Source organism: Ambystoma mexicanum, chromosome 2p (assembly GCF_040938575.1).
Source record: "Ambystoma mexicanum isolate Mex_15411 chromosome 2p, UKY_AmexF1_1, whole genome shotgun sequence".
Taxonomy (NCBI): domain Eukaryota; kingdom Metazoa; phylum Chordata; class Amphibia; order Caudata; family Ambystomatidae; genus Ambystoma; species Ambystoma mexicanum.
The window spans coordinates 476,668,325-476,688,666 of NC_090923.1; the positions used below are offsets into that span (position 1 = coordinate 476,668,325).

The 20,342-nt window shown below is 47.1% G+C and overlaps 1 protein-coding gene across 5 annotated transcripts in view; it reads right to left on the reverse strand.

The window, feature by feature from the left end:
* Positions 1–20,342, reverse strand: part of ATRIP (ATR interacting protein) — a 1,393,117-nt gene that overhangs the window by 918,079 nt on the left and 454,696 nt on the right. For all 5 annotated transcript variants that reach the window (XM_069643859.1, XM_069643860.1, XM_069643861.1 and 2 more), the window contains one exon: positions 5,149–5,312. In XM_069643859.1, the coding sequence (XP_069499960.1) occupies positions 5,149–5,312 (164 nt within the window). The remainder of the gene's footprint in view (positions 1–5,148; positions 5,313–20,342) is intronic.

Below are 20,342 nucleotides of genomic sequence, written 5' to 3' on the forward strand. Positions count from 1 at the left end.
TTCAAGAGCTCCTCCTTATCCGAAGCCATCATGATCGGGGATGTGCTACTTACTGTGGCTGCTTGTTCTTGTGGTGAGGAGGATGACTGGGTATCTGCCTGCTGTCTCAGCTCCAACACTTCTCCAGCTGTCCCTCCTGGCTTATGGCTGGGGTTTTTGCTCTTGGTGGGCCTGTTCTTGATTTAGTACTCGGCATCAGGGTTACCCTGACCTGGATTGGTGTGGGAACGCAGGACTCGGGGGTATTGCGTTGCAGGCACTCAAGTCCAATTTTCCTTCCCCTTGATGGCTCCTCACCCTTCCCTCGTGACCATCGTCCTTCCTCTTCCACCAGTTTCTTCTGCTCGTGTTGGCCCTTATTTTTTTGGGTACTATCGTCCAGGTGTTTAGAGCTCTACAACTTTGTTATTTCGCCATGTGCTTGCTTCCTCCTACTACTTTACCCTTAGGATCGTGGCTGATGTGGCTAGGTCGCTGAGGTTTGGACCGCTTCGCAACAGAGTTCCCTCTCCCCCCAGTGCTGTGTGCCTGCGAGCGTGTGAGATCTACTCTAAAGTTACAGTTCTGTGTGACAGCTGCCTAATTTTGCCGGGGCTTGTGGTACCTCCGGGCCGTTCCTTCTTGGTGTCCCGTTGTTTTGGATGTTGGTAGGCGGCCAAAGGTGTTCGCCCAGTTTGCCAGGGACTCCTTGCTTTGCTGCTGTTTATTGGCACAAGCCCCTCTTTCAGGGCCAGCATTTAGGATGTTGCTCCGAGTGTGAACTCCTCTGGTGTTCAGTCCAAGTGTTTGCGGTTTGCTTCTCTTTGACCTCTAACTTCTACTGCGGCTCCTCTCTTGGTGGCGATGACTGGGCACCGAGTTCGCACTGTGCGGACCCTACTCCGGCATTTCCCCAGTTCTTGATCTTGACCAGGGCCGGAGTGCGGTCTGGCCGTGTAACAGGTTTATCTGCTTAGCTTCCCCCCTAGAGGGTGTCTAATCTGAAGTTTGATCAACTTGGGGTCACTTTTCCTTCTACGTTTGGGCCCTGGTGTTCTTTTTACAGCCAGCGTACGATCAAAGCTCTGCCCGGGTGCATGATCCGCTCTCTCATTCCTTGATGTAGATTGCTATCAGTGCTCTGTTATTCTCCCATGTGCCCCACCTACGTCCAGCCACCGGGGCTTGTTGCGGTGTGTACCACGCACTTGGGGGCACTCAGCGGTCGCTACCCCTTTGGGTGTCAGTCAGGGTTTTTGGGTTTGTTCGCTTACCAGTGTCTCAAGATGGGTGAATACTTCCTGCGCTGGTGCTCTGGGCGCTCTCCACTCCTGTGCCGTTCGGAGCTGTGTGGGCCCGGCCGGCGCTTCAGGCGAAGACACACTTCATCCTGCTTTCACCTCTACTCGGGATGTGGTCCGTTGCACATTCCAATGGTCCGTGGGGCTTCCGGTCTGGCCGTACCTTTGATTTCGGGGGTCTCAGTTGGTCCTGAGGGTCCCACCAGCTCTCGGAGTGCTTACAGCTACAGGCTTCCACACTGCCTCATGGCCTCGGCTGTCTGAATCAGACTTGGTCCCTCAGCTGGATTTCGCTGTCCGCGCCTGGGTCCACTGTCAGTGGTTATCTTCGTTTCAGAGGCCGGGGGGCCTCTCCTCCCTTTTATATTTGCGGCTTGTATGGGCTCTGGACCATGCTGCTCTTTACTGTCGCCTCACTCTGCGGGCTCCAACAGGGAGCGGGCCACTCTCCCGCCCTCCGCTAGGTGTTTGGCGTTTCCCTGCGAGTGTCCCTAGCGCACTATGTTTTAAATTATCAGCCCTGATTGTTCTGCAGACTCTCGTGCTTCCCATATGCTTGATTCAGCCTGGAATTTAGCTCTTACGGGCCTTGATTTTTACCTTCAGTTTCACGTCTGCACGGAGGACCAGAGGTGTACGTCATCACGGTCCGGCGGCCATTTTAGGAGTCCTGGCTCTCCTTTCTGGGATCTCCCCGTTTCTTTTCCTATTGTAACTCCATTTGAAATGGGAATTGTACTCGGATTCCTCTTGTCCTTTGGTCTACGCTCATCCTGCCAGATCCAGTGTCTCTGTGTGCTGATCCTGGTCAATATTACACCAGTGCCTTAATTCATCCGAGGACTCCATTTGGACTAAAGAAACATCCTCTATAACTACACCAGTCCAGGTTTTATTTTAGCCATCAGGCTTTTTCCCTGGTGGGGGCTAGCTCCTCTGAGTCCCCTGTTGTCTAGAGTGCACTTAACCAGTTAAGGTGGCCTCTGGGGGAGCTTGCCCTTATCTCCATGAAAGGAAGAAAGAAAGACAAGAAGGACAGGAGAGTAAGACGACCCGGAGAAAGAAGAAGACAGACCTTAGACAGCTCCGCAAAATTACCAGATGAGGAGGGACAGGGGGAGGAAACACCAGAGACTGAGAACTTCCCTACCAAACAAATCATCTCTCATTCTTCCCCCTCCATTATTTTTCTCCCCTGACTACCTTCCTTACTCTCCTTCGGCTCGCAAACTTGGTGTAGTATTTGACCCACCTCACAACTTTTCACTCTTTATCTTGAAATCTGCCATGGCAGCCAGACTAAACCTCTTCAATATCCATAAAATACACCATCTCCTTCTCCTTCCTTTCAATTCGGCCAAACATCAAATAACCTCCCTAGTCCTCTCTAGAACAGACTACTGTGCTAGTCTTCTTTGTAGCCTTCCCGCCTATGCTTTCTCACCGCTAAACCAAATCCTTAACTTTGTTGTTCGCACTCTTCAACCTACCCAGCTTTACCTCTACTTCCTTGGCTAATACCAAGCTGGATAGTTACCTTTGAAACTTTGAGCTAAACATAAAACTACTGCTCGGAATCTTTAAAATCAAGCAAAATCAAGCAAGCTTCCCCCCATACCTATCTATCGATCCTTGCCCCTTACTCTCCCCCTCGCACTTTAAGATCATCCTCGGCCCACCACCTGGCCACCACCCGAGCACTCTGTGCTCCCCTGGAATGACCTTCCTCTCCCTTTCAGCTCAATTAATTGTCTACCACTATTCAAATCTAACCTTCAAGCCCTCCTGCTGACGGAAGACGCACCGTCCTAACACCACTTCACCTATCCAGCCTCTCTCCTGATGACCCTACGCAATGACCACTGTATTTTCCCTTGTCCCCTATACCACAAAAATGTGCACTTTGTCACCTCTACCCTTACCCATGAATATATTGTCCACGGTTCATGTTTCTACCTCCTTCAGCATCAACTGGTTTTACACTGCTACTCTCTCAGCCCATTGTAAAGGACTGCTGTCCTCTGCTCTGTAAGCATTTTTGTGCCACAAATGCATTATTCACCCTGTATATTTCTTAAATAAATAAAAAAATGTGTTGTTCGGTTCCAGAGATTAAGTAGTGTATGGAAATCCTGAGATGTGAAGAGCTATACAAATGCCTCCTGAAGAAAGGATCCAATTGTCCCCATTAAATCAAAGGAAAGGAGCATTGAACACGGTTTGTTCAGGCAGAAGAGACAAAGATCTTCGCCACAGAATTTTCAATGTGCTGGTGCAGATCTGGTGTCTCTCTGGGGCGCCCCTGGATCCAATCCCAGCAGCTGAAAGTGTTCCTGGTGCAGCGTCTCAGCTAAACTGAGAGCAGCGGGTAACCCTAAACCACCAATCATACACACATGCTCCATTCAAACTCAAGCTGGTTGGCTGGCCACCACACAAACCTTTGTGGGCATTGTGCTTGGCAAAGTCAGGGATTTGGATTCCAGGGGAATCCTAGACAGTAAGGCCATTCACATCACTCCACACATTCCAGTGCCAACACCAAGGAAATGACCCTCAATGGGCATCCCCAGTCTCCAGCCAATTACACAGAAATGCAACAATGCACAGTTGTCTGGTAACTGGATTTCATAACACTGGCGCCTTCATTTTGGAAGGTTTCAGGAAGAAAAGGGCCCCATGTTAGCCATAATAAATACAAAGTGTGCGGTCTCCACATTAAAGTATACTACCATCAACCAGAACAAGCACACTGTCTGGGCCAGGATAGATCCCACCATTAGGGCCATTAATGGTCCCCCAAGAGTCACATCTCCTGTAAAACCTGGATTGGTTTCACTGGGTACAATAAAATCTCAGTACACCATTAAAAGACAAGCAAAAAGTAGAGGGGACGCTCAAAAAGCATGCACTAGGTGGCTTTTTGCTTTACAATAGGGATATTTTGTTGTGGGAGTTTTTGGACATTGCCCCAATATCTGACCTTGCTGTCACAGTGCTCTGGGAGCACACTGGGATATATACTTAGGCTTATATGTTCCCTGAGGGCACATCTGTAACACCTTCAGATTTTCAGAGCAAGACGGGGTGTAGGAATTTGTTGATTTTCAATAATTGTTATCAGGAAAGCCTTCAGGAGTAAACAGCCCACAAATACTAACTAACTTCCCACTCATACTTGTATACCGTATACTGTAGACTGGTGAGCTGCCGACCTGGCATAATCACGCTATATAACCTGGTGCAGCAGCATGAAACAGCCGGGTTCTTTCGGTTGGCTTCATATGTTCTGGTGCTTTCCGACTCAATTGCAGGGAGAGATTAGAGGGAATAACCGTTGACTGGATCCTGCAAAGAGCTTTCTTGGACACCTGAGTAAAATCCCAATTAGTAAGCATAGATGTATGTACCTGGCTTTTCTGATAGCTAAACAATGCATATTGAAACAGTGGACTACCAAACTTGCCCATAAATTTGGATGATATTGCTCTGGGCTAATGAATGGTTGGAACATTATGTGTCCATGCTCTCCATGATGCGCCACCCAAATGACATTTGAACTTTACAGCCTATCATCTTGGGTGATACAGGAATAAGGAGAACATTTTGTGCACGAGATTTGTCATGGCAATGCTACCTTCTTGGGCTATGTTCATCATTCTTCTTGGGTATAATGTCTAATGCAGTGCTTTCTTTGATCAAAACATTCTACCTTGCGTTGTCAATTACCTAAACAAAGTGTTAAAAAAACCCTGTATTAGACATTAAAATGGTTTTGGCCAAATCCTTTCATCTGAGGCAAAACGGTGAACACTATAAGCATATACTATATTATGATTTGCAATCAGTGTAGTGAACATGTACTTACCATCTGTATTGAAAAGGTTTCGATTGATTTGGTGGCCAACTGATGCTGGTGTATTGGGGGACATTTCAGCACTGAAAGATTCCTTGGTGGGAAAGGAGTGTTTTCCATTTTGCGAAATAGAACAGTTTTCAGATTTTACATTGGCAGGTGAACTCTTTTTGGGGCTAAAACAAAACAATGTTTACAGCTTAGAAATAAGTACTAACTCTTCAATAAACAAAAAAACAGAGAATGCATTACAAATACAATACCAACTGTCAAAATGTGTGTTTGTTTATTTTACTTGATAGCGCACCTGACCCAGAGGTAAAATGGTTCAACATACTGCTAGAAAACCAACACTCGAAGTGCTATGACAGTTCCCTTGCCAAAAAACAATTGTTACTCAATTATGTAGGATAAAAAAAATGATATGTATTATTTACAAACATTGATACTCTTGGATAGCATTTCCTTCTTGGGATCCAAGATAAGCAATTCTCCTCTGAGCAAGACTGCCAACAGCAACCCCATAAATGTGTTTCTGCCTTGTTGGGCGTCAGTGAGGTGAAGCTGTATTCTCTTTAGAAACAAAGAGCAAAGGGTCCACATCTAGATTACCTTTCCTAACTTAGAGTGAAACACCAAGTCTTTCAAATTCAGACAGAAATGCGACAGCCCTTTTACTGAGAAAGAAACACGTATTAATAGGCTCTTCTGTGGGAAGGTGCCCATTCAGAATGGCCTACAGTCAAATTTTAGCCCATTATACATTACCAGAGGAGGAATATCCGTTTGCATATCAGTCTTCTCCTGTACACAATCACAGCCCAGCACCAAAATGCTAGGCAATTCTTTGAACAAGAGTACCAACAGCAACCTCAGACTTGTGTCATCAGTGAGGAGAAGCTATGCCTCTCTAGGTACAGAGAACAAGAAGTCCAGATCTGGATTACATTTCTTCATTTAGGATTTTCATATTTTTGCAAATTTCATAACATAGGTGGGCCTAGCACATTTGGCTTCTACTGTCAAGCATTCATTTACAGTTCACGTCCCTCAATGAGCTCTTAGTTAGTGGAGGGTTACTCCAATAGTACCAACATTCCTCAGTTTCCACCCCAAAATCTATTGGCCTTGACTTGGACAATAAGACTTCAATAAACAGTTTTAAATAGGTGTTCAAGTCTCTGAATGGTCTCTCTCTTAACATGTCTTCTGGTTTCACTACCTATCCCAGCATTGATATGATAGGATATGATATGGCATTTATAATGCGCCTATACACAAGCGTTTCAAGGCGCGAGGCGTATCTGTACCCTTCATCAGTTTGCACACTCGGTTTCTTGCCTCACTGCCTTTTGTCATCCTTCCTCCTTGAACTGCCACAGTTCTGTCCGTGTTGATTCTGCCATAATTTACTTTTCCACACAATCGTAGGGCTTTGGCATAAAAACATTGTGACCCTGCGTACAAGCTCCCAAGTAAACTCCATGCTCCTCTCCAGTGTCTTCTCTGCAGCACCTTCTTGCAGAATCAGTTGGTGGAATCGGTCAGCTGTGTCAGGAGCATCTTGCTTGTCTAGACAAAATTTCTCTTTCTACAAGCCAATGAGCTCCACCCTTGATCTGGCAATGTGCTGCTTCTTCCTGGTCTCTCCTCTCCCACCAACAACTCAAATACCAATCTCTCTTGGTGAATTTAAAGGGACCACAGCCTCCCACAATCATACTCGTCACTTGATATGGAAGACAACCTTACGTTTTCTAGTTACCGCTTCTCAGAAAGGGGTGCTCCGTCAAACAACGTCTGCAGTTGAGCTCCCTCAAGTGACTGTTTTTTTTGAGACACCATTACGGAGTGTCCTTAGCGTGGGGGTAACCCACAGATAAATATCTCTATTGTGTCTGCGTTTGTGCCCCCACGCCCACTCCATTATCTGAGAGGGTGATCGTCCCCCTAATCACCTGGGATGTTTTCATTACGATGCATGTGGAATCCTGTGTCCCCAATGGGACACTAGTCCACAGTTAGCCTTACACAAGATAGCAAGACCCGGTATGCTGTACCTGCAGTGGAATGGGCTGTGGAAGTTTTGAGGGAGGCTTTCCTCACACTTCCGCATGCATATTATACATAAGTAGCTTAGCTTTTTTTGAACGATTATAACAAACGGCATATTCTGCCATACCTATGAGCAACAGCGTCTATGGCAACGATTTTGCCTACACCAAGATGGTTGACGGGAGTCATGGACCGCTGTGCCTATGCACGCGGGTACCATGACGACCATCTTAACATTGCAGCTCCAGAGCCAGCCGCGACTAGTCGGCTGGCGTGTCTGTGGTCCTCGCGAGTCAGGTAAGCTCTATTCTGACCATGATCTTTAGACAATCTCGGTTTTCTTACGCGTACGACAATTAATTCTGCAAACTGGGAGTGATGACATGAGTAGGCTGTTGTCCTGTTCTCCCCCCACTGTACTTTCAATCGAGTGTCTCCTTGATTATGGGATATTGCATGCAATGACTTTTCACGTTGCTCCCGGCCATCACTGAACACATTAGGAGGCTGTTCTTTTGCTTCCCCCCTCTGCACATCAGGTCTATTACCTTCATGATAGTTTACAAGGGGATAACATGTGTAATGCACTCTATGGCGCTGAATGCTGCCCTCGTGCAGCAGAGACATACAGCCTAAGCGGGGTGGGGACCAAATGCGTATATTTTGTTGCACACTTTCTCCCTGCGAGCATACCACAATGGGATGATCCCACTGTCCACTATTATGTGCATGCTGATATAGATTATGAGAGCTCTAACACCTAGACTCACCATGGTATCCTTTTATTTTTACGTGTCAGATTTATTTATGTCCCCTGACCCCTTGGGTCTTCCCAGTCTCACCTGCTAGTTGCAATTTCCCTTTTTTCACTGTTATAGATACGACTTGTTTGACTCTGCCACTGCCAACTCCTACTATCCCTTGACTGCACCCAAGTGATTGGGTGAGTAGTCTTTGATTGCTTCTGGGCTGTCGCCAGCAAAACAGCCACCTTCATTTCGTGCAAGCATGTTATTTTGGGAAAAAAAAAAAAAAAAAAAAAAAAGAATGTGAAGGTTTGTGTACTCTTATTTTGACTCCCTAATATGCTTGTTTTTTCTAGCGTTGATTTACATTAGCATCCCATACTTAATACACATTCTTTGTAGCCCCATAGGGTCTCACGTATGAGAAAGATTAAAAAGGAACATATAGCTCCCACCCTGAAGATGGATCTTGAATCCGAAACGCGTTGGTCATTGAGACACCCTAAAGGAGCTATTTTGGAGTTTGTGATTTTGTTAGGACTCTTGTTTACGTCCAAGTGTAAAGATTGTAAACACTGGACTGTGTCTAATTTGCACAAACGCCCGGTCTGCTCTATGCTAACATGGATAATGGTCTATGTATTGAACACTGCTAATAAATGTGCTCTCTCTATGTTAAAATTATCTAAAGTAATTGTCTTCTGATGTTAATGGTGATTATAAATGTTTTCTTGGTCTTTACCTTTGAACGTTTTCTAATAAGAATTCTTATTAATACTGCATACTGACCCACACCAACTTGTGCTATCTACATATTGATACCTTTGAACAAACACAGGGACCATTGTCCCCCTACGAGTGCATATTTGTACCACTGTGTAGTGATACATGGTTTCATTTTTTAACGTCAAAATAATACACATGCACACAAAAGTGAAGCATGCAGCATCATTTTTCAGTTTGTATTGTTCCTGCTGGACCCATCCAAGCAATTGTCTTGTGAATAGTGTCAGCTTGTTTGTGCCTCACAATCCAGATATGGAAGTACACCTGCTGCTGCTCTTTTCCATAGGCATTCAGAGTGGGGCACTGTAATAGTAACACGCTCATTTTGTTCGATCATCCCGCTGATATTGCAGGAAACCCTTAAACCATTTTGTTTACACTGATGAATCTGATGTTATGACTCCTTTCCTGGGGGAGCCTCTTCTCAGGCTAGGGGATGTCAGCCGCTACTTGATTCTGACCCTGGGGTGACAATATGAGGGAGGACCACATGGGGGGGTGACATTTCAGGGGGCGGGGGTGGGGGAGTACTAATTTGCAGTTTTGAAAATAAATGCACACAAGTCCTGGCAGGAGAGTAAACAAGGTAAAGTCAAGTGCTGAAAACAAATGCATACACGTCCCGGCAGGAAAGTATACCAAGCAGAATCAAGTGCTTGAAAGAAGATGCAACCAAGTCCTGGCAGGAGAGTACATCAGGCATAGTTCAGTATGTTTGATAAAATGCCATAGAAAGAAAGCTTAAGGAAGAATCATACAAGCAAGTTTTCAAGCTGTTGGGAATCTGGAAAGAACCTGGCAGGGGAATATACCAGGTGGCTTGCGAGCCTGGGACCCACACTCAATTTGTGAAACAGTAAAAGGAGAATTTTAAGGAGGACTCATACCCTTATGATTGTAACCTGCTTTGATTGTGAAGAGAAACCCGGGAAAGGGAGCCATTTCTTCGGGAGTGGATTGCAGTATTTAAAGGAGAGGGTTATCCTTTCGAACTTTAAGAACAAGCAAGTTTCTTAGCTTGAACCTTTTGTTATTGATAAAAGGAACCTGGGGAAAGGAGCCATCCCATGGAACTGTGAACATTGGCCATTTGGAAGTTTTTGGTTTGGATTTATACCTTTTGTGTTGGATTGGAACATTTGCACCTTAGAGTTAGTTTTAGAGTGTGAGGGCCAGAATAGGATTCCAGACACAGGTCATATTCTTACTTTGGTGCATCTTGACAGTGGACAGAACCATTTGTTTTGGTTGAGGTTGGGAAGCACCTCCTAGCTTAGGGATAGTGAGGCATTTTCCACCCCTCTTTACATTTAATAAAAGTCTGTAACCAGAACAAGGAGTCCTGTGTTCACGTCTCATTCCTGGCTCTTCACAACTGTGGGATAGTTTGACCCATTCCAATGTGCCCCACTGCATCACTTTACAAATGGTGAAAGAAACAGCCCACAATGGATGCGCTGACTCCTGTGCGCGCCAAAATCTTCAAAACTGCATCTAGGTCACAACCAGAAAAAGGCTGCACACCCTGCCCCACACTGTCAGGGGCGGGGCGGGGTGAAAACAGTTCCCATTCAACATGGAGCAAAGCAGCAGAATTGTGCTGAAAACCAAAAATGCCTTTTAAAATGTTAGCTTTGCAACCTTAAAAAGTGCTGTTTGTGGCGCTAGATCCATTCTTTTCCATTGAATCATTCAGATTAAAAGGGTACTGCAATGCCCAGGATCATCCAGTGTGGTTCAGAGGAACCGTGCCTCAGTGACTGAAAGCTCTATCAATTGTATCTAATGAAAAAGCAAACCAGGAACTCTTGTTTTCATTTCCACGGAATAACGAGGCTAACTTTGCAACAAGTAACAGAATCAGCTGTGCAGAGAGAAACTCTAAACAAAGGCAGGATACATGTATCCAGACTGCTAACAATCCCAGCACTCCCAGCACTCAAGGGAAGACCTAATGCTGAATAAATTGTGCATGTGCTGCATATGAAAATCAGATTTAAAGGAATCAGTTTAATGTGCTTTTTCATGAATGAAGTGCAAAATCGCCTGTTGTGAAAGCATGTTTTTGTTAAAGGCTTAAATCTTGAAGAATGTCAATGAATTGGTAAGGTTACAAATCTACCTATAAACTGTGTCCATTTTATATGTTTAACTGAAAGATTTAGGTGAAACTTTAAGTTAAAGGAACAAGAAATTCTGCTCTGACAGTCCTTAGCCTGGGAAAGGTTGACACTTTACTGCTGGCAGGAAAGGCTAATTGCTGTTGGGAGGCCTCGCATACTCATGACAAAGGACCTCATTAGATTTCGTCTGGGCCCCAGGCAACGACAATAGCAGGCTTGGACACTCATCCTTCCAGGGGAGGGGAGCGATGATCCACTCTCCAGGAAGAGGCTTCTCTTTGAACTTCAAAGGACTCGCCATTTACTCGCACTTGGGAAGAAAGAAAAAAAACCCTGACATGTGATTTTGGGTTTAAAATGCTTATTTTTCCACTGACCTTCAAGACATTTAACTTGGCGGCAAGAAAAAGTAATCGAGTGAAAAGTACATACATATAAATTTGAACTTATGCTAGCCATTTGAAAACTTGGTAGGATTTCTTACTGTGTAAGGAAAAAAAGTTATAAAAAAAAGAATAATTGCACAGAAACTATTAATGCTGCAAATCTAATATTGTGTACCCATGTTCTAGGGGTGATTTCACATATATGTACCGAATTAGGAAATGTTAGGCCAAACCTTTATGGTTGAAATTGGCAAAATTCCACAGAAAAACAACACCAGGTCCCACCAATTTAGGAGTTGGATGTAAATGTGACCCACGAAATATGTAATTTATGTATCCTGATTTTCTTAGAGGGCATAAGTATATAAATATGTATTTGTGGGAAAGTTAGATTTTGGTCCAAATAACTATGGGAGGTTTCCAGTCATCTCATAAAACATGAGAGCCCTCTGTCATCCAACCAGCAAAGAGCAAGGCGGGAAGTGTGCCTTTGACCAATCATAGCCTTGTGGGTGTGGGTTGCAAGTCTGCCCCTACCATAAACTGAGTGATGTAATTTGGCAGGATAAATAAGGGAACGTCATAACACACAGACACAGACTGATTCCTGACTCGATTCTGATCTCGGCATGGCGCCCTGTTCCAGAATTCACCATCTTGTTCCTGATTTGCAAAGCCAAGGCCTCAGCATTACTGAACTCCTTTTTCAGCTAAACCCAAATCTTGAAACCATCCCAAAACTTAAGGGAAGCAATTTGATCCAGTTTGGCTTGCGACCATAAATGCTTGCCTGCTGAAACTCGCCATCTCACTGATCTACAGTGTCCAGCAACCAGGAGGGCCAATCCAATCAAGTCTGAGGTGCCAGTCCAGTTGACCAGAACCGTCCAGCTGACCTATCCTGCCAGATGTGCCCTGCTGTTTGTCTTTAGACCCGATCCATAATGATCAGAACCGGCCGGTCCAAAATCTTAAAATAAAGTGGACTAAGTATCAATAGGAATCATAGTAAACCATAGCATATATTGCCTTACATTGCCCAATCCCAATCTATAACCGATCCTATCTTTAACTTAAGAAGAACAAGTTACTTTCTCACCTGGTTACGTTCTTTCGATGGGATGGTCCGACGACGTATTCCATATCTATGACAGGTAATGTCCACAGCTGTGCTGCTTCGGAAAATCTTTGGCGTCTGCGTCCTGCATCAATGACGTTGATGCGTCGTCCCCGAGGACCTCCTTCGACGGCCAAGGTCACCCGATGTGATAAGTAGGACGCACGATGCCCATAGCCTCAGTTATAGTTTTTTCCCCCAGAACGTGTGCCACCAGTTTTCTGCCAGTCAGACACACAAGGCCTTGCGGAACGCAAGCTGCAATCGCAAAAGAAATTCTGCAGCGGGGAAGGTAGGGAGGGAGCGATATGGAATACGTCGTTGGACCATCCCATCGAAAGAACGTTACCAGGTAAGAAAGTAACTTGTTCTTCGAGGGGATTGGGTCCTCCAACATATTCCATATCTATGACAGACTCCCAAAGCAGTACCAAGCAAGGAGGTGGGAAAAGAATTTAGAACACAAATTTAGCATGCCCAATCAAATTGCGGAATATAGGACTGCCTTGCCAAAGGCCAGATCCTGCCCTCTGATGGAATGACGTACAAAAGTATGTACTGAAGCCCAGGTGGCTGCATCACAGATGTGACGAATAGGAACACCCCTCTGCAGGGCAGTAGACGCAGCCACTCCCCTGGTAGAATGGGCCCGCAAGCCAGCTGGAGGGTCCCTACCCGCCAAGCGGTAACACTCAGAGATAGCTAAAATAATCCAACAAGACAAAGTCTGTTTCGTCACAGCTTGTCCCAAACGCTTTCCAGCGTAACCAATGAAAAGTTGATCATCCACTCTGACCCGGGACATGCGCGAAATATAAAAGCTCAACGCTCTCCTAGGATCAAGACTATGGAGCCTCTCCTCTTCCTTACCAGTATGTGGAGGAGGATAGAACGCCAGAAGAACAACCTTCTGGCTCAAATGAAATTCAAATGAAATTCCGAAACCACCTTCGGAAGAAAAGAAGGACGAACTCTAAGGACAACCCTGTCCTTATGAAACACAGTGAAGGGTGGCTTAACTGAAAGTGCCTGTAACTCACTCACTCACTCTGTGAGCGGAAGTAACCGCAACCAAAAACACAGTTTTCAGAGTTAACAGTCTCAAAGGGCAAGAATGTAAAGGCTCAAACGGAGCACCCATAAGAAACTTAAGAACAAGGTTTAAATCCCAACCGGGCACCAGAAAAGGTGACAGAGGGAACACATTAGTGAGCCCTTTCAAAAACTGAGAAATTAAAGGAATCTTAAAATAGGAACATTCTTCAGACGAGCGCTTAAATATGGCCAGCGCCGCCAGGTAACCTTTAATGGTCCCCACTTGCAAGCCCCTGTGGGCCAAGGAAAGCAAAAAAGAGAACCATGGGAATGTCACATTCAAAACGATCCACATTCGTAACTCTTCACCAGTCGCAGAACTTTCTCCAACGGCAACGGTACAGAGACTTTGTTGCCAGCCGCCTGGCCGAGAGCAACACCTCCATCACGTCTTCAGGGAGGTCCCAATCCTTATACCTCAACCTTTCAGAAGCCAAGCGTGAAGGTTGAGGGATATGACCTCTGGATGGAGAACCTGAACCCCCTCCCGTGAGAGCAGATCGTCTCGGTAGGGAAGACGTGAAGGGCAGATAGACAAGTCGAGAAGGTCTGGGTACCACGTCCTCCGGGCCCACACCGGAGCAATGAGGATCATCCGGGAACCGAACCTCCGTAACCTCCGCAGTACTTGCGGGATGAAGGGGTCTGGAGGAAACGGGTAAAGCAGTGGGAATGACCACTCCACCACGAACGAGTCTCCTAAGGCTCCTTTTGGAGGAAATTCCCGTGAGCAGAACCTTTCGCACTTCCGGTTGACACTGGAGGCGAAGAGATCCACTTGAGGGGTCCCCCAAAGGGCGAAGATCTCCAGGAGAATCTCCTGAGCCAGCTCCCACTGTTGAGAGATCATGCTCTGCCTGCTCAGAGCGGCCGCCGTCTCGTTGTTGTCTCCGGCCAGATGAACAGCCGAGATGGAAACTTCCTGCTGGATGGCCCAGAACTCGAGCTGCATGCCACCCTGCACAGAGGAAGTGACCCTGCCCCCCCTTTTTGTTGAGGTAGTGCATGGCCACCGTGTTGTACGTTAGAACCAGGACACTCTTTCCTCGCACAGTCGGCAGAAAAGCCTTCAGGGCAAGCCTGACGGCACTCAGCTCCAACAGATTGATATGGAGTCTGGACTCCAACGGAGACCAACGACCGCTGACTATCAACTCGTTGGCATGAGCTCCCCATCCCGTGAGGGATGTGTCCGTCACGATAGTCACCTCCGGCCGACACAGCCAAAATGGGGCCCCCTTCACCAGATTGCCTTTGACGGCCCACCACAGAAGGACCTGGGCGACCGAGGGTGGCACCTGAACAGGGTCCGACAGCCTGCCGGAGGACTGAGACCACTGGAGCTTGAGTACCCACTGCAAAGATCTCATCCGCAGACGAGCCTCTGGCACCAGAAGAATGCAGGTTGCCATGAGGCCGAGCAGTTTCAAGAACTCGGACGCTGGGAGATTCTGGGCAAGTTGAAACTTGTGCACCATCTGCTGAATGTGAAGAGCCCTCACCTGGGGAGGAAAACACTGCCCCAGGGATGTGTCGAGCACTGCTCCGATGTACTGGAGCCGCTGCGTTGGTGTCTAATGGGACTTCTTTAAATTGAGGGAGAAGCCCAGCTTGTGAAGGGAGTGGCAGGTGACGGACAGATGATCCAGGACTTGCTCGGGAGAGCTCCCCCTGATCAACCAATCGTCCAGGTAGAGGTAGACGTGAATCCCCCCTTTCCTGAGATGCGCTGCCACCACCACCATGAGCTTGGTGAAAACCCTCGGGGCGGAGGTCAATCTGAACGGCAGGACCCGAAACTGAAAGTGCGAGTCGCCAACTGCGAACCACAGGTACTTGTGCTTGGGATGGATCGGCACATGCAAGTAAGCATCCTTGAGGTCGAGAGACACCAACCAGTCCTGAAGTTGAAGGGCTTGGAGGACTTGAGAGAGAGTAACCATCTTGAACTTGTCCTTCCTGAGGAGTTTGTTCAAACCGCGCAAGTCCATGATGGGTCTCAATCCCGTCTTTCTTCGAAATCAAAAAATAAGGGGAATACCAACCCTTGTTCCTCTCCACTACAGGCACCAGTTCTATGGCGCCTTTCTCCAGCAGGGCTTGAATTTCCTGCGCAAGGAGCGGATCTGGACTCTTCAAAGAGAGGTTCCTAGGTAGATTGTCGTGAGGCCTCTGCCGAAAAGGAAGACAGTAGCCGTGGGTTATGATCTCCAGAACCCACACATCTGCAGTAATTGCTCGCCACTCTACAAGATGCTACGCCAGCCTTCCCCCAACCGGTGAACCATGGGACCTGGCCTCATGACGGAGTGGTAGCGGCTGCGGCGTTGCCTGAGGGCAAAGAGGCAACTGCCTGAGCGGCCTTGGCACCTCGAGTACCCTTGTTTCCACCTCTGGCACTCTTACAGTGGCCTCTTTGACTGCTAGCTCCTCTCGCTTTACTGAAGGACGAGTAATAGCGAAAGGAACCTCCCCTCCATTGCTGTTCCCTAGGACGAAAAGGCGGAGGTTGGCGAACTGCAGCGCCCAACGACTTCGCTGCAGCTTTGGAGGTCTGCAACCTCTCAAGGCTCTCGTCAGCCTTGCTGCCAAAAAGATGGTCACTCTCAAAGGGCATGTTGAGGAGCCGGGACTGCACATTAGGAGAAAACCCAGACTTCCGCAACCACGCAAACCTGCGTATTAGGGTGCTCGCCACCATGGACCGGCTGACACAATCTGCCATGTCCAAACCCGACTGAACGGCCTCACACATGGCATCCTTGCCATCCTGAACTATAACAAGGAAACCATCCCTTCGGGAATACGTTCAGCTGCTAATGAAACACAGTTCCACAGAGTGTGTGTGAAACGAGACAAGGCACATTTGGAGTTGGCCGCCTGAAGCGCCATACCCCCTGAAGAAAACACTTTCTTCACCCAGCCGTCAAAATGTTTGTCATCCCTATCCGGAGGGATGGTAGGATAAGACACCTGCTTTGCCGGGGCCGTAGCCGCCAGCACCACCAAACTCTCCGGAGTGGGGTGCCTGGACAAGTAGCAGGGGTCGCTACTGGCTGGATGGTATTTTCGCGACAAAGACTTGCCCACTGCCGGGAGACTCTCCGGAGCGGTCGAAGCCGCTGCCACCCTTCTCTGCAGAGCCATATGAAATGGCAATACCGGGTCAGTGGGGGGACCAAGAACAAGGATGTCCGTGAGATCATCCTGAACGAACTCCCCTGGGGGAGCCGACCAACCCAAGTACTCGGTGATCCGAGACATAAGGCGCTGATATGAAGAATTGGCATGAGTGCCAGGCTCCGGCCTACAAAACTCCACCTCCAGAGAGGTGTCCAGTCCACTGGCATCATGCAGTGGCTGCCTCATGTCATCAAACTGGCTATGGCCCAAGAAAAGCTCATCTGGTACCGGAACCAAGCCGTCATCGGAGCCTTCATCACCCTTTGAAATGTACTCCAGGCGGGGAGAGGAAGACCTCTGGGGACCAAAGCAGTGCCTGACCCTAGCCAAAGCCTTTCTAGGGGCTAACCCCGTGCCACGCGGCCCCTCCGACGCCACCGCCTCGAAAGGCATCAAGGGCGCCGAACAAGTCGGCGTCGACAGAAACTGCGTCGACTTCGAGCGAATCGGCGTCGACGTCAGCTGCAGCGCCGCCTGCATTGACTGTGTTGACACAGGCCTCGGAGCCGGAGCTCCGAGCGGGTCTCTCGACGAACTAGGCGCTGACAGCTGACGGCACAGGAGCATGCGGTCTCGAGCGCGTCGAGGACCGGGACCTGGAACAGGCATGGCGAGAACGGCTACCCTTGTCCGAGCGGGACCTCTCCTGCGAGCCGTGCCGACCACCCGAGCCCGAAGGCGTACGAGCGGTTTCTCTCGACCGGTGCTGACCGACCCCACTCGGAGGCGCGGACGGACCGGTGCCCTGCGATTCAAGAATCGCTAGCATCTGCTTCCCGAAGGAAGCCCATTCCTATGGTGTCGCTTGCATGGAGGGATAAGGGACCCGCCGACGGGCGGAGTCCTCGGAAGAGGACGGGGAAGGCGACCGATGCTGGCGCTTCCGGGAATGCCTCAAAGAGGCGGAGGAGTGGCTAGACCGACTTCTGGAAGGAGACCCACTGGACTTCCGACGATGATGCGGACAGTCGCCCCTCGAGTCATCCGTCGAAAGCCCCGCAGACCTCGACTTCCGGGGCTTAGACACCCGACCTACCGACAGCTTCTTCTTGCGTTCCCGCAATGCCTTTGCCTTGAGCGACTGCCAGTCGACACAGTGGTCCGTATTGTGGGCCTCCCCGAGGCACCAGAGGCAGGCGTCGTGCGAGTCCGTGACCGACATCTTGGACCCACAGTCCCTGCATTTTTTGAAGCCTGGACGCGGGTTGAAGACGAAGTAGACATCGCCATGAACAGGTCTTCACAAGAAACCGAACAGGTTCAACGAACCGAGACGAAAACAGCAACTCCAAAGAGTCGAGGCGTACCGAGATTCACGAAGCGAACACGTTCGCGGAAAAAACGGAACTGAGGCTATGGGCGTCGTGCGTCCTACTTATCAAATCGGGTGAAGTCGGCGGAGGTCCTCGGGGACGGCGCATCGACGTCATCGACCCAGGACGCAGACGCCGAAGATTTACCGAAGCAGCACAGCTGTGGACATTACCTGTCATAGATATAGAATCCGTCGGAGGACCCAATCCCCTCGAAACTATAATATTGTCAGAACCACTCTTGCAACTCTGTCTGTGATTCCGAGTGTTAGCGATATTTTCTTCATTCTGTTTCACTAGACCATAAGCCATTAGTGATTTGGATTAAATAAAGTAATTCCCATAAAGAAATTGGGGTATCCGCCACGTGAAGGGTTACAAGCGGGCGTGCGTAACTGTCGAGATTCACAGGTGGCATTCTCTTTTTCTTAGTCATAAATCTAGTTTAAGTAAAAGTAACCTTTCATTTTAAAACCGATTTTTCGCTTTTCTCTGTTCTATTTTTCTAAAAAGGCCTCTCATTCAGACTTGTACAACTTCCTCAAATTAATAGATAGAGACTTCAATTCAACTCTGACTTAAACCTAGGACCTTTAGCTACATCCCTACCCCACATCCAAAAAACATGTGGGATTTTCAATTCCTATTATTTCTAAACTTCCATAAAGATTCAAAGTGTGTCCTGTTGCTCATACTAAAGCTTATGATTGTTAGCATCTTTTCAGTGTTACTCCCATAGACATGTATCTCAATTCAAGGACTTTTTGCACACTTTTCATTGTTTTGCCCAGCCATTTTCAAATGTCATTTTAAAAGTGTAAAATGTCCACACCTCTTTTCTCTCTTGTTTGGGGAGGGAAGAATATATTCAAACCCTGTACACTGTTCTATATTCCTGAATACCTGCTGCTTACTTACATCTGTGTAGAATTGCTTATTTGTGAGTTGAGAAATTTGCAGGGGGAAATCTTAACTTAAGCGCTATCTTTTCAATAAGCCATTTTTTACATTGTGTGCTAAAAAGTTATTTCAACTGCCTTACCTACTTTCTTATTTGTATTGTCACCACATTCGTAATATGGCAATCACTGCCCCATATATATTAACACATGTTTGATTTGAATTTTAAATAAATATTACCTTTACCAACCAGCCTGATTCCTGGTCCATTGTGACCTGGGGGTATTTTGAGAAGGGGTGTGATATGAGTGGTATATCACTCAGAATACTGCACCTATTGAAACAAATAAGTATTTAATGTGTGCATTAAATGCTAGGCTGAGACCCGGGTGTATTGCCCGATTGAAATCCTTAACACAACACACAAAGTTGAAATTACAATTTGCCTGTTCATGGTCTTTGTTGATAGTATATACTTCTAACCTTCCTTGTTTCGAGTGTGAAGAACTCACTTCTTTATTATCTCTTGTGTAACATACTCTATTCAATGTTAGGATACCAGTCCCTAGCAAACTTGACAGAATGCAAGTATCACACAATTCAGCTTGCCAAGTAAGAAGAGGGATACACAAGTCTAAGTTATTGTTATATAAAAATAAGAAGTCCATGATTAAGACTTTATTTCACTACAACCAGCTAAGAAACCCTGTTAGCCTTAGAGACCTATTCATGAGAGGGATGTTTTGGATGCTAGATATTTCTCACATTAGCTCTGTGATCGAACACTGTTATATGAACCTTCAGATGCTATTATTATTGTTAGGGTATCGTGGCGAACCAGGAGTCATCGGACTAAGCACTGGCATGTTCAAGGATGTTTATTTAAAATAACAAGACAATGCCTATCTAGCCTTACAGCAGTGAGGGAAGTTCCCTGTCTAAGAAACTATAATTAATGGTGCTCGTCAAAGTCCAAATCCTACACCGCTAACTGGCCCTACTAAAGAAAACTAACAAAAAGAAGGAGCCTGGAGCAATAGCCTGTCTTGAGCTTCTGCATTGTCCAATACTTGATTTGCTTTTCCAAGACCAAGGTTTTTTTTTAAAGTTCATCAAAGTTCCTCACTTCCTTGCAGTGCAGTCCTCAGCCTCTCTGCATGTTCTGTATTCCAAATTTTCAAGTCTTCACATAATATACTTCATACGGTTTCCTTTTTCTCAAGAAAGACAAGGTTTTCTTAACACAACTCCAGCATTTCCGGCTTGGTGTTTGAGCGTGTCCTTGGCTTGTTTTCAAACACTTGAACCCTCTAGGTTCTCTCTCCTCCCAGTTGTGTTGACTAGGTTTCTTGTTTCCAGGACTTCCCCCCCAGCATTCTCTGGCCCTCTGCCAGGCTTATTTTATCTTTATTCAGGTTTATCTGGCTCCTTTAACCCTTTCAGCTTTTCCAGCCTCGGATTTTCAAGTCTTTCAATTTCTCTGGGTTCTCCGAAGCCCTCTG